At 34.0% G+C, this 15,545-nt stretch overlaps 1 protein-coding gene across 1 annotated transcript; it reads left to right on the forward strand.

Moving 5' to 3' along the window:
• The first annotated feature begins 8,880 nt into the window (after positions 1 to 8,880).
• Positions 8,881 to 13,928, forward strand: LOC139898221 (peptidyl-prolyl cis-trans isomerase CYP57). The gene is made up of 10 exons (XM_071880951.1): positions 8,881 to 9,151; positions 10,103 to 10,281; positions 10,355 to 10,456; positions 10,977 to 11,083; positions 11,197 to 11,338; positions 11,911 to 12,124; positions 12,288 to 12,327; positions 12,793 to 12,985; positions 13,107 to 13,241; positions 13,679 to 13,928. The coding sequence occupies exons 1-10, from the start codon at positions 8,932 to 8,934 to the stop codon at positions 13,817 to 13,819; spliced, it is 1,473 nt and encodes a 490-aa protein (XP_071737052.1). The 5' UTR covers positions 8,881 to 8,931; the 3' UTR covers positions 13,820 to 13,928.
• Positions 13,929 to 15,545: the final 1,617 nt, after the last annotated feature.

The following is a 15,545-nucleotide window of genomic DNA, read 5'->3' on the forward strand; positions in this document are numbered from 1 at the left end:
GCTATTCTAGCACATGTTAATAAAGTCGAAAAGAAAGAAAAAGAGAAGTGCATCAACGATGTGCCTGTGGCAAGAGATTTTCCTGAAGTTTTTCCGGAAGAGTTGCCGGGATTACCTCCATTTAGATCTGTAGAATTTCAAATAGATCTTGTACCAGGAGCTGCACCGGTTGCCCGTGCTCCATATAGACTTGCACCGTCCGAGTTAAAAGAACTTCAAAGTCAGTTAAAAGAATTACTGGATCGTGGATTCATACGACCAAGTACTTCACCGTGGGGAGCTCCAATTTTATTCGTCAAGAAGAAAGACGGATCTTTCCGAATGTGTATAGATTATCGTGAATTAAATAAGTTAACTATCAAGAATCGGTATCCACTACCGAGAATTGACGACTTATTTGATCAACTCCAAGGATCATGTGTGTACTCGAAAATTGACCTAAGATCGGGCTATCATCAATTACGCGTCAAAGAAGAAGATATACTGAAAACTGCTTTTCGGACACGTTACGGTCATTATGAATTTTTGGTCATGCCGTTTGGATTGACGAATGCGCCAGCTGTATTCATGGACCTCATGAATCGAGTTTGTAGTCCATATTTAGATAAGTTTGTTATTGTTTTCATTGATGACATTCTTATCTATTCCAAGAGTGAGCAAGAGCATGAGCAGCATTTAAGGTTAATATTAGAGTTGTTGAGAAAAGAACAGCTATACGCTAAATTTTCTAAGTGTACTTTCTGGTTGAAAGAAGTGCAATTTCTTGGCCACATTGTTAGTAGCAAAGGAATTCAGGTTGATCCAGCAAAAATTGAAGCCATTGAAAAATGGGAGACTCCTAAGACACCAATGCAGATACGCCAATTTTTGGGTTTAGCCGGTTATTATAGAAGGTTTATTCAAGATTTTTCCCGAATAGCTAAGCCGTTGACAGCGTTAACGCAAAAAGGGAAGAAATATGAATGGACTTCTGAGCAGGAGGGAGCATTTCAATTACTGAAAAAGAAGTTGACTACGGCGCCTATTTTATCGTTACCTGAAGGGAACGATGATTTTGAAATATATTGTGACGCTTCGCGACAAGGTTTTGGTTGCGTTCTTATGCAACGGAAGAAAGTTATTGCATACGCATCCCGACAATTGAAGATTCACGAGCGAAATTATACGACGCATGATCTAGAATTGGGAGCAGTCGTGTTTACGTTGAAGATATGGAGACACTACTTGTATGGAGTTAAATGCACTGTGTTTACTGATCATAAAAGCCTTCAACATATTTTTGATCAGAAACAGCTGAACATGAGGCAACGTAGGTGGGTTGAGTTAATAAATGACTATGATTGTGAAATTCGTTATCATCCCGGGAAAGCGAACGTGGTGGCCGACGCTCTAAGCAGAAAGGAACGAGAACCAATTCGAGTACGAGCGATGAACATAAAAATTCGCATGAATCTCAACTCACAAATCAAAGAAGTTCAACGAGAAGCACTTACTAAAGAAAATATAGGAAATGAAATAATGAAGAAGTATGAGAAGCAACTCGTTATACGGGAAGACGGAATTCGATATTTTGCAAACCGTATTTGGGTACCGAAGTTGGGTGGATTAAGGAAGTTGATATTGAACGAGGCACATAAGACAAGATACTCGATACATCCTGGAGTTGGAAAGATGTACCAAGATCTTAAGACACATTATTGGTGGCCTAATTTAAAGACAGACGTTGCAACATATGTTGGGGAGTGTTTAACTTGTTCCAAAGTCAAAGCAGAACACCAGAAGCCGTCAGGGTTACTTCAACAACCAGAAATCCCAAAATGGAAATGGGATGGTATTACCATGGATTTCATCACGAAGTTACCAAAGACTGCCTGGGGATACGATACCATTTGGGTAATTGTTGATCGTCTTACCAAATCTGCACATTTCTTGCCTATAAAGGAAACGGATAGAATGGAGAAACTATTACGATTATATATAAAGGAAATTGTTTCAAGGCATGGAATACCTATTTCCATTATATCTGATCGTGATAGTAGATTTACCTCAAAGTTCTGGCAATCACTACAGGAGGCACTAGGAACTCGTTTGGATATGAGCACCGCATATCATCCGCAAACCGACGGGCAGAGTGAAAGAACGATTCAGACTCTTGAAGACATGCTCAGGGCATGTGTGATCGATTTTGGAAACGGATGGGATAAGTATCTACCATTAGCAGAATTCTCGTATAATAATAGTTATCATGCGAGCATTAAAGCTGCACCATTCGAAGCATTGTACGGAAGGAAGTGTAGATCTCCTATCTGTTGGAATGAAGTAGGAGATCGACAATTAACTGGTCCCGAGATCATACATGAAACTACTGAAAAGATAGTACAAATCAAGGAGAGATTGAAAACAGCCCGTAGTAGCCAAAAGAGCTACGCTGATGTCCGAAGGAAACCATTAGAGTTTCAGATCGGTGACATGGTTATGTTAAAGGTGTCACCATGGAAAGGTGTAATACGTTTCGGTAAAAGAGGTAAACTGAACCCAAGATATGTAGGCCCGTTCAAGATCATCGAACGCATTGGACCGGTAGCTTATCGACTCGAGTTACCGTAACAACTCGCCGGAGTACATAATACCTTTCACGTCTCAAACCTTAAGAAGTGTCTTGCAAAGGAAGACCTCACCATTCCTCTTGAAGAAATCCATGTCGACGAGAAACTACAATTCATTGAAGAACCAATCGAAATCATGGATGGTGAAGTTAAACGGCTCAAGCAGAGCAACATACCGATTGTTAAGGTTCGTTGGAATGCTCGAAGGGGTCCCGAGTTTACTTGGGAACGAGAGGATCAAATGAAACAAAAGTATCCACACTTGTTTCCCGATGACGCAAAATAGGTACAATTTTAAAATTTCGGGACGAAATTTATTTAACGGGTAGGTACTGTAATGACCCGCACTTTTTCGATCGTTCTATACTTATAAGATTAATATTTACATAAATTAAACCTTACCAACATGATAAGCAATCCAAATTGTTGAGACTTATGTTTTTGAAATGAGTTTTACACAACGTTTGACCGTCTAGTTTGACCGATGATATCACGAACTATATAACATATGATAATTATACGTTTGTGTATATATATGTATATATACATATTTAACATGATCTAAGGATATTTTAATATCTCATTTTGTATTAATAACAATAAGTTATAAGTATATTTTGAAACTACTAACTTAAGTTTTCAAAACGATAACCATACGTAACGTTATTTGACATAAATACTTATAACATATAATGTTCATACATATATCGTATATGTAATGTATTTAATCACTTTTAAAGACTTAAATACATAAAACAATATAAGTATATTCACAAAAGATAGCTATATTTGAATTCTCATTCCATTTTTCACAAGATTTTCTATACGTATATCTAGAGTATATGTACTCGTATCATACCTAGCTTCTATACGTATTTACTATTGGTATATACACATCAAATCACCACCAACCAGCCCTTGTTCATGCCTTATGTATAAGGTAACTCTCTTGTTCATGCCTTATGTATAAGGTAACTACTTTTGATGTTTAGTATGACTAATTACATAAAAATACAACATGAAATTTTGTCCATGTTTTTCCATTAATCATGTTTTTATGGCCTTAAATACATCTTCCATTTTCAAATTTTATTACCTCATTTCTTTAACCAAAAACACACTCTTAAGAAACTCCATAACCATTCAGCTAGTATCCATGAAGATCTAGCCATAAAAACATCACTTAAACACCATAAGAAAAACCTTACAAAAACACTTCAAGAATCCTTTCAAGAACACAAGTTTACTTCCAATCTTTCATCCAACTCCATCACTCTTTTGGTTCTAGGTTTTTACTCCTCTTTTACAGCAATCTTGTCCAAGTAACTTGAGGTAGTAACTTTGTTCATAACCTTATTCGATTCATATATATATAACTATCATATTTTATGGTATACAATTTTAACAACAAGAACATAGTTTGAATGATTTCAAACTTGTTTGCAAACTAAATAGATCCTTCTAACTTAACTTTTAAAATACTTAAAGATCTGTAATATATCTTAAATATATGCTAATTTAACAAGGTTTAACTTGGTTTTTCAAAGAACACCTTAAAAACTGTTTTTACGACGTCGGAGTGCAACCGGGGGCTGTTTTGGGTTGGATAATTAAAAACCATCTTAAACTTTGAATTGGAGGTTTATTTTCTGGAAAAATGATTTTTACTATGAATATGTTAACGCATAAAAATTTTATGATTTAACTCAAAGTATAAGTATTTTTAGAAAAATAATCATTTAAGGTTGTTTACATGATGGAAAATGATTAACTTCATAAGTTTCACTAAAGTTTGACCTATGACCTGTGATTTCGAATACAAACTAAGGTATTTACAGTTCATAGTCTTAAAGAGGGACTCGATCCAAGGAAGTGGCAAGTTGAATCAACGAAAACGGAGTTGTAACGAAGAAACTATGACCAAAACGAGATCGGATATCTAAGACTAGTTTAGCTACGAAAATAATTGGAGAAAATTAAATAAATCACATCTTTTTAAAATAACATGATATTTTATATATATGTACTCATAATTTAATTTTATATGGTTTAGGATCACCCGTAAACAATACGAGAAGATTAATCATAAGATCCCATGATTGTACGCAACACGTCATTTGACAACACCGGTACTTTATGTACGCAACACGTCATTTGACAACACCGGTACCATGGGTCAAGATTAATCTCGACCAATACATATACGATGGGGTTTTTATTTATTTCATTGGGGGTTTATTAAACACCTAAAAATGAACCATTTAAAATTGAATTACTAACATCGGACTGCTAACTACGGACTAAGAAATTATTAAAACTATTAAAAGTATAAAAAGTATATATATGTGACGATTGTTTAAAATAGAAATATATTGATAAACTATATATGGATAGGTTCGTGATATCAATCGGAGACCAAGTCGAAATTACATATCTTCAAGACAAAAGTGAGTATATAGTCCCACTTTTAAACTCTAAGTATTTCGGGATGAGAATACATGTATTTTATGTTTTACGTTATGGACACAAGTAACTGAAAAATATATTCTACGTTGAGTTGTACCACTGGCATACTTCCCTGTAGCTTGGTAACTGTTATTTACAGCGGTATTGTAAACGCGAATCCTGTTGATAGATCTATCGGGCCTGACAACCCCAACCGGACTGGACGACCAGTATTCAACGGTTGCACAGTACTTCGTTTCGTGACTATACTTGGTACAGTGTAGTAAGATTTCATAATAAAGGGAATATGCGACGTGATTAAATGTTAAGTATGGTTACCAAGTGCTCATCCACTTAGAATACTTTTATTAAAACGTTTATATATGAAATCTTGTGGTCTATATATATATATATTGCTGCCGGCATTAAACCTATATCTCACCAACTTTATGTTGACGTTTTAAGCAAGTCTATTCTCAGGTGATAATTAGAAGCTTCCGCTGCAACATGTTGAATTTAAGCAGGATCTTGCGTACTCATATTTGTGTCAAAAATAAAACTGCATATCCGAGGATTTGTATTGTAAAATATGCTAGAAATCGTGTTGTTATCATCATTTGTAAAGTTTGTAAGTCTAAGATTATCGCTAAACGATAATCATCTTTATTTTGTCTAAAGCTTGTATCAAAATAAGAATTATGGTTTGTAATGTAAAATATATGCAGTTGTTCTTTTAAAAATGTCGCATATAGAGGTCAATACCTCGCAATGAAATCATACGTTATCTAACACGTTCTTATGGTTAAGGACGGGTTATGACAATTCCTGATCACTGTACTACATTTGTTGTTCGCTTAATTGTGTTGGTTACTTCGTTACTATTAAGGTGAGTTATAGTCCCGTTTTTACATACTTTTCAAAGTATATTTTTGGGATGTGATTACATGCATTTTATTTCACGTTTAGACACAAGTGACAATTAAATTTAAATTATTCATTGTGAGTTGGACAAAAATATTCCCTAGTCTGGTAACTGTAATCATTGGTTTCTACCGGTGAACGCGAATCCTACGGATAGATCTATCGGGTTTGACAACCCCATTTCGAGCTAGTCGCGCTAGCAATTTATAATCGGAATGTTTAGTATTTCGTATTTTGTTGTAGATACATTGTCCAGTGTATATTTTTATTGTGTTTGGCAAGGGTAAATAAATGGTTAAGTGGTTACCAGGTGGCTCGTTGATAATGGAATAATGTTTTCTAACATTTTTAAATCTTGTGGTCTAAAGTTTATTCAATTATTTAAACCTATAATTCACTCAACCTTTGTGTTGACAGTTTACTCGCATGTTTTCACAGGTACTTGAGTTTATGTGATGCTTCCGCTGTGTTTAGAAGAGTCTGCATGCATTTGGGCAGATTTTAACGAAACTATTTATGAAACTTTGGCTTGCATTCTATTTTTGGATAATTTAAATTTGTGGGTTTGTTGACAATGTTTTGTGTCAACTTTGGATTATTAATATGATGGGTTACTTTTAAACTACATATTTTGGTATGCTTTCTTTTTTGGGAAACTTTTGAAATAAAAGAATGCAATGTCGTTCGTTAAATTCATCTAAGTTCGATCAAGCTGTGGGACCAAGTGACGGAGCCGTTAAGTGTTTTGACGGGGCCATCACAGCTTCTAAAATTGTATCAGATATTCAAACAAAAAGCTTCGAATGGATTAACTGCAAGTGGAAGAAAGGAAATCTTGATTGGCTAAGATGGACCACGAACCCGAGATTTTTCGATGGAATTCCCACAAAAGAAGAAATCGGTTAAGAGCAGATTTTTTTTATGCCCGAATCTCTCGATTACTACTTATCTCGGGGCTAAGTGGGGCATGGCCTGGATGCTTTGTCGCTGACATGGTACAATACTGTGTCTAGTCTATTCCCCAGCTTGTCAGATACAAGTTGTCCTCGTTTCTTGTTAGTAAAAGAGAGAAGATGGCTTTTTCCTGCAAACATATCTTTAACCATCCCTTCTTGTATAGTTATAGTCCGATATTCATCTTCGACAGTGTATTTTTAATGTTTTAGCCCGTCGAGTTTTTATTTTTTTATTTTTTATTTTTGGTTCCTCATTGTAGTTGAACCACAAGTTGTAATTTTTGTTCTTAGTATTAAATAGTTGTCGAACCCTCACTTCGCGCCGGGGGTTCGGTTTTTAATGTATTTTATTGTGTTTAGTTACGGAGCATGTGAGTCAAAAATCAAGGTATATGAAAAGTACCCTAAATATTTATTTTTTTTAGAAAGTATCCATTTTGCGTATAGTTAGTGACATTGTGTTTGTAAAATTATTTCGAGTTTAACGACGGTGTCGAAAAAATTTAACTCATTGCGAGCGAGAAGATATGACACGTTGAATATTTGAGTGGAGTTTATTTAAGATATTTTTATGAAAATTTTGATTTGACATTTTAACCCCCTGTTTTGGGGGCCGATTTTAAATTTTGAACAAAGTGTGGGGGGCGTTTGTGGTGTTATTTAAAAGAAAGGAAGGTTAATAAAAAGGTGAAAAGACGAAAATGCCCCTAATACTATTCAGCATTTTTGTCTAATAGTTAATATGGTAATAAAGTTTTATTGGCCTTTAAAAAAAAAAAAAAAAAAACAACCTGACAAGCATGTCATCAAACATTCAAACACCAAATTAAGCCAAACCACACCAAAACAAAGGCTGAATCGAAACATGTAATTCAAACCCGAGAAAAAAACACAAACACACAATTCTCTACAATTTATATATGGTTCACCATGAATTTACAATTCAATACTAATTTGGATCATATTTACCCCTTCAAACAATTTCTTCACTTTTTTTCTCCTCTGAAATGAAAAATTAATTTAATTTAATTGGCCAAAACCTTCTTTTATATTCTTTGAAAAAATCTTCAAAATTTTATTCATCGAAGAAGTTACAATAATACCTTTATCTTTTATTGTAACATCCTTACATCATTATTCTTTTAAAAAATAAGTTTACAAATTAAAAGTTTGCTCCATCTACACAAAATTTACACAATAGTATTAACTAGTTTTCGAACCCTCGCTTCGCGCCGGGAGTTCGGTTTTCAATATATATTTTATGGCGTTTAGTTTGTAAAATTATTTCGTGGCTAACGATGATATCGTTGAAGCGTAACTCGAGTCGAACTAAAGGGTATAACCTGTGAAAGATTTAAATGTTATTTTAAATTAAAAATATATGTGCATCTCCGCGTTTCGCTATGGAATTGTCAACTTTTAAAAATTTAACGCAAAATCAACGTGTATGAAAAGTACCTCAAATATTTAGCGTTTTTTAAAAAGCGTCCGTTTTGCGTATAGTTAGTGACATTGTGTTCCTTAAATTATTCGGAGTTTAACGATGGTGTCGGAAAAATTTAACTCGTTGCGAGCGAGAGGATATGACTCGTTGAATATTTATAATTGGGTGGAGTTTATTTATGATTTTTTATGAGAATGGTTATTTGACACTTTACCTCCTGTTTTGGAAGTCGGTGGGGGGCTTTGTAAGTGAAATGAAATTTAGGAAGAGGGAAAAAAATAATGTGAAAAGACGAAAATATCCCTGATTACTATTTATTATTTTTGTGTAATTGATAGTATAGTATTAATTTTAAAGTGTCGGTTGTAGAAGTGTATATTCTTATTGTAAAAAAAAAAAAAAAAAAAAAAAAAAAAAAATTCAGTTAAAATAAAAATTAAAAATGTTAAAATTATAAAGGGGTTTTATCTAAGGGAATTGATATTAACACAAACACTTGGTAGGCACGCACAGCAATCATCTTCAAATCAAATCGAATACATACATATATTCAAATTCAATGTCATCCATATACGTATCTGAACCTCCTACAAAGGGTAAGGTTATACTGCACACAAATTACGGTCCACTTGATATTGAACTCTGGCCAAAAGAAGCACCTAAGGCCGTACGAAATTTCGTTCAGTTATGCGTTGATGGTTACTATGATGGCACTATATTTCATCGAATTATCAAATCTTTTATGGTTCAAGGTGGTGATCCCACTGGTACTGGCACAGGTAATCTATACATACACACAATTATTCCTTATTCATGTATATATATCCCGTGCTATTACACACTATTGTAGTTAGGTTATGTATGTTCTTAGTTTTTGAAACCCTAAAAGCAATTGCGCATCATACCTCTATTCCATGAAAAATTGCCGTTTTGAATACCTAAGACGAAGTAATTAAATAATATTTCCATTGGCCCATTGCAGTTTTAGCCACCTAGCCTGTTATAATGATAACATTTTAAGGTTTGATTTTGAATACTTTATTGGTTTGATTACTTTAACTACCAACTAGGAAACTGCTCAAATTCTATTTTAGGGTTATTTTTATCTCTTCAAGAAGCTTAGTTCTTCATGTTGATAAGTAAGATAACAGTATTTGAGTAACCGTGCCCTAAATTCAGTCCCACGTATATATGTTTGCAAATTCAACAGCAAAACTCAATCCTACGAATATGAGATACGGGGAGGTGAAAAAGGAATTCGTTTCTCCACCCAAGGGTATAGAAAGTCCTCCCTCCTTCTACCCGAGCGAGACATATGCATCTAGAATATGTTTGCAAATGAGATCATTAGAAATTAAAATGGGGCTACTTTGCAGGCGGATTTTTTAAACTAAGAAATTAATCAATAATCTTTAGCTATAATACCGAAACCCAATGTATAAATCATACCCATAACCCATAGTCATTCGATTTGAAAAATGAAAACCAAATCTCACCATACGTTCAACCGACACAAAGGGATTTAAACCCTAAAACCCAATGTATCTGTTTTACTCTCTGTAGCCATGTTATGCTATTGTGTGTGTGTGGTTTTGTCTCCATTTGGGCGTGAATCTTATTTAGTTCGAATGATGTTACACATTTATGCTTATTGCATGGATATAGACCTGACAACATATTACATGGTCGTGTTGATTCCATTTGTTTATCATTCTTGTTATTTGATTCAGGTGGTGAAAGTATATATGGAGAGACATTCGGTGATGAGTTCCATTCACGTTTAAGATTCAGCCACAGGGGTATAGTTGCATGTGCAAATTCTAATGCACCAAATACTAATGGAAGTCAGTTCTTTATTACCCTAGATCGTTGTGATTGGCTAGACAAAAAGCATACCATATTTGGCAAGGTAACTACATGTTCACTTATGAAGTATTACTGTGTGCCCCGATTGATACTAATGTATTTTATCTGGTCCATAGGTCACCGGAGATTCATTATATAATTTGTTAACGTTTGGTGATATTGAAACCGATAAAGATGACCGACCGATTGATGCTCCTCCAAAAGTGCTTTCTGTTGAGGTATAATCCATATAAAATTTTCATTTTTCTTTTGCCATGTCAGTAACTAATTGAATAAAACCTAGAGGTTGCAAGTTTAGTTTTTGACCCATTTACTTATGAACAGTTGGATTTGGCTTTTGCCCTATCTTTAATTGGTGAAATAAAAAAGTTTAGCTAGAAAGAAATGGGTAAATAGTTTAAACACGTCCTGGGTTGAAGGTTACTGAATGTATATGTTATTGCATATAACCTAACCTAAGCCTCTTTATTCAAATTATTGTTGCAATGATATTTTATTACAGTCTTATTTAACAAATAAGAGATGTCAAAAGTTTTGAACTTGGACTTAAGTTGTTTCAGGTCTTCTTAACCCATTCGAAATGACCCGCTATGGTTGTAAACTCTAGAAATCTATATTTTTTTAAATATACATGATGTTTCTTTATGCATAATCTGTAGTGATTATATAATCTTTGTATCTCACATAGATATAATATTTTTTTACTACTGTGATCAGTGATCCTTTTCACAATTTCAGATGTTGTGGAACCCGTTTGATGATGTTTTCCCAAGAGCTGCACCTGCTAAATCTTTACCATCAACTGAAGAAGCTGCCAACAAAGATACAAAAAAGAAGGCGACAAAGTAATACATACATCCCACCTTTTGAAGTGGTTTACAAAACTAAGATTATAGTTAGTGTTTATCCGTTACTTGTTTCAAATAAGTTATAAGTTTTATTTGTTTGATCTTTACAGAAAGTTGAACTTGCTATCTTTTGGAGAAGAAGCAGAAGAAGAGGAAAAAGAACTTGCAGCTGTGAAGACTAAGATTAAAAGTAGTCATGATGTACTGAATGATCCTCGTCTATTGAAAGAAGAAAATGCGCAAGATAAATCAGTAAGTTTAACACTTTATTATCTTTTATTTTTCACTCCGCAAATGAAGTACAACCAATCGCTCTAACAAAATGTCTCCTAATAGGAAACGTACATAAATTACTCGGTGAGTACTCGGTTTTTGCACCTCTGGGAGTACAAGTACTCTGTCAAACTTGGTCAAACTCAGTCAAACTCGGTCTTACTCGTGATTACTCGAAAAATCGGTCAAAACTTGGGATTAATAGGAAAATCAATCAAAATTTGGTCAAACACGGTAAAAGTCAAACTTGGTCAAATTCAGTCAACCTTGGGATTACTCGGATAATTGGTCAAAACTTGGGATTACTTGGAAAATCAGTCAAAATTGGTCAAATTCAAACTTGGTCAAACTCAGTCAAACTCGGGAAATTGGTCAGAATTGGTCAAAGGTCGAAATCGGTCAAAGTCAAACTTAGTCAACATCCGATTACTTCCCGAGTAGCGATTTTTGCTACCTTGTTAAAGACCAATGATTTTACTTGGGTTCATATGGGTATGTTAACAGTTGAATTAAATAAGTTTTGATTAATATGATCATCCTTAATGTTGCAGAATCCCATTGAAGATAAAGCAAGAAGAGATTTGCAGATGAGTGTTAGAGGAGCTTTAAGTTCAAAAAAGGAAGAACGACATAAAGAATCTGATGCTGATTCAGCGGGTGACAGCGATGGTGACGAGGCAAACTTTGATGCACGAATGCGTCAACAGATACTTAAAAAGAAAAAGGAACTTGGGGACGTGCCACATAAGCAGAAATCGCACAAAGGTAACTCAAACCCTTAAGTTAACTTGGTTTTAATTATTAAAATGAGCTTTATAGGTGTTGTTTTTTTTTTTTTTTTTAATTATATCTACAAAATTATTTGCATCTCTCGATATTTGTTACTTGGTGAACTCTAACGAACTTGAATTTTCTGTTGCATATTTAGAGAATTCAATACCTAAGACTTCCGAAAAGTCTCCGCCAAGGTATTATCTTATATTAGCAACTTAATTAAAATAATTCTTATTATTTTTAGTTGACTATATTGTATTTTGGTTGAGATAGCAAATTGGGTGGCTTGAGCAGGTGGGTAAATGGTTCTGATTGTGTAGCTTTGTGTATAGGTTTACCACTTGAGCAGAAATACTCTTATCCAAAACATTTTTTTACTTCTATCATTAAAATCTTATATGAATCAAAGATACATTTTGAGTGACTTTCGACCTGTATTCCTCGTTCTACTCATTTTGAGTGTTTACTTTTTAGCTAATATCTGTTGTAGTCGGCCCATTTGACCCATTAGAGATAAAACTAACCCAAATTCAATAGTAATTCGGTAACAACCACCTCTTTTTTGGTTACTTCAAAGTGTTTTTCATGTCTGTATGTTGTATCTGCTCTTTGGATTGTCTTTATCTTAGGATTTGTATTATTCTTTTCCCAATTATTAGGTCAAAATCTGAAAGCCATGATGATCGACCCAAAGTGGATAAGTTGTCTTTGAAGAAAAAAGGAATCGGATCAGAAGTGAGAGCCGAACGTATGGCCAATGCGGATGCAGACTTGCAGCTTTTGAACGAACATGAAAGAGAAAGACAGTTACAGAAGCAAAAGAAACGCAGACGTCAAGGAAAGGAAGAAGATGTATGTCATTTTTACTTAATATTCAAGAATTTCAAAGCAATTTTTTGCCTAAAAGAGCTATCTTTTTGGTCATTTTATCTATTAAATCTCTAATATTTCAACTTTCATCTTTCTAATGTAGGTACTAGCCAAACTGGAAAGGTTCAAAGCAGCCATGTTCACCCAACCTGCATCATCTAATGGTGAATCCAAGGCTAAAAGTGAAGAAGATTTGTCCGACTGGAATAAAATCGAGTTGAAGTTTGCACCAGACAAGGTAATTTTTGTTATCCATTAAGGTTATCTTTTTAAAGAGGCCGAAAGGAACGGGTTAGGCAGATTAGGTAATGGGTCCCATGTTGCATATATGTATCGTGGGTCAAAATTAACTGGATGGGATAAGTTAGGTTAACCCATGAATATTTCTTGTCTTTTTTTTTTTTTCTCATTTTTTTGAGTTTTCTTAAGTAATCAATGAATCTGTGTTATAAAATATTACGAAAGCTGTATTTTTATAATGAAATCAATATTCTTGAAGGCGATTTAGGACGTTTCATGCATGTTATGTATGAATAGATTTACACTGTAATCTGTACTAGTCTTACAAATTATGTACGGTTGAGTGACCGACTTGTATCTGTTCAACTATACTATATTACCGGTAATTGTATTATTGATGCATCAAGTCATTTTTATTTTTAAAATCATGTGCAGGGTAATATGACACGTAGGAATGATCCAAATGATTATGTGGTGCTTGACCCTCTTTTGGAGAAAGGGAAAGAAAAATTCAACAAGATGCAAGCAAAGCAAAAGAAACGAGAACGAGAATGGGCTGGAAAATCTCTTACTTGATCACAACTTTTTTGTTGACATGTTGACTTTTGGTTCATATAAGTTTTACCGGTTCAACCTGGCTGTAAGATTATATAGTTATGGTCACAGATAGGTCGATTAAAATGTCGATTAAAATGCCGATTAATTTGATTATATAACTGCTGATGTATCTTCATTACAGGTTGGCACTGTTGTGAATCTTTCTTTAAAACTCTAGTACCCTTTTAGACCCAACTAGTATCACCAATATTTGGTTTTAGAGTTCTAAATTGTCTCAGAAATTTTCAAGAACTGATATTTAGTTTGGAACCAGAACAGTATTTCTATTTTTCTAATTTTATTTTCATGTCTGGTTCGAATTTTGCAAGAGATCTCAGTTCGAATCTTGTCTTGGAGTGGCAACTAGTAAGGGAAGAGTTGAAAACAGCCAAAGATTATTCCTGATGAGATGCGTATAGTAAAGTATGTGGTTAGATTACTCGCCCTTAAAGGGCACAATTTTAATTACTCTAATTTTTTGATCCGAAATAAGTAATTGAAAAGAAAAAAAAAAGGAATTTTTATTGAACTTTGTACGAAGAGCGTAAATTATTGTGAAATGTAGGGTGTTAAGTGTAATTTGTATTTATGTGAAGGACTGAAAAGGAAAGAAAGTAAATGGTAGGTAAACCACGTTGAATTGTGGGAGTCGGTGGTTGAAAAACTGCAAGTCCAGCTTTTTTAAGGTCGGTATCCGGTCCAACCTAGAAACGTTAGACCGGTCCACTGTTTTTAAGTTCTTGCGTTCTTGAAAGACCTTTTTTTAAGTTCAAATTCTGTTTAAAATAGAATATTTTATGATGGTCAGAAAAAAGTTGAAAACAACTCACCGGAGTAACGCACGGGGTGTTCATTTTCTCATTAGTTAAATGGTCCAGAACTTCCTACCAAAATAAGCATTAGACGTAAATGGCATTTTGACTCGTAGAATACTTCGTAATATTTATGTTTATATTTATTTTAATTTTATTTTATTTTAATACCTGCTAATTGTTACCAAGCCTTTGGCCGTCTCATTTTGTAGCTTTTGTGTTTTGACTAGGGGAAGAAACAGTCAAGTGACTTAAAGTTAGGGGGGTTAAAGGTCAAATTGTTGGGGTACAAAAGGTGTAAATTGTTACCAAGTTTTTGGTCGTCTCATTTTGTGGCTTTTGTGTTTTGGCTAGGGGAAGAAACAGTCAAGTGACTTAAAGTTAAGGGGGTTAAAGGTCAAATTGTTGGAGTACAAAAGGTGTAAAGGTATAACTTTAAGGGATAAAACATGTAGATTTTCAATGTTAATTAATAATAATTAAATAACACCCACCAAATTTTGAAACATGATTTATCTATTTTCCCGCCACGAGCTAGGTTTTGCCGTCATTACCGTTAAACTCGAAATAATTTTACGAACAAAAAACAACTAATTATATTTGCAACGGAGCTTCTTTTGTAGAGAAAACATATTGGATAAAATATATTATATTATATATACAAAATAAACAAACACAATTAATTATATCAAATTAATGGCTGGAGTAAGTGGTAAGTTCATGAATTTGTAAGGAAAAATACTTGAGTTCGAGTCCTTCTGCCCTCTTTTTTTTTTTTTTTTTTTTTTGTGCAACTCTTTCCTCGGTTTTTTTTTAACATTAGTTTCATAAAAGACTTTAAAATGTTTCACCGCAAATCACAAGTTGTTAGGTATATTAGGTGTCAAGCAATC

The sequence above is a fragment of the Rutidosis leptorrhynchoides genome, chromosome 3 (genome assembly GCF_046630445.1).
Source record: "Rutidosis leptorrhynchoides isolate AG116_Rl617_1_P2 chromosome 3, CSIRO_AGI_Rlap_v1, whole genome shotgun sequence".
Lineage (NCBI taxonomy): Eukaryota > Viridiplantae > Streptophyta > Magnoliopsida > Asterales > Asteraceae > Rutidosis > Rutidosis leptorrhynchoides.

Bases quoted from the DNA above. Each gene is read 5' to 3' on its own strand.
- LOC139898221 (XM_071880951.1), top strand. From the start codon at position 8,932: ATGTCATCCATATACGTATCTGAACCTCCTACAAAGGGTAAGGTTATA. The intron at 11,339-11,910 runs GTAAGTTTAACA...TTAATGTTGCAG, and splicing joins AAAATGCGCAAGATAAATCA to AATCCCATTGAAGATAAAGC. The intron at 12,328-12,792 runs GTATTATCTTAT...CCCAATTATTAG, and splicing joins TCCGAAAAGTCTCCGCCAAG to GTCAAAATCTGAAAGCCATG.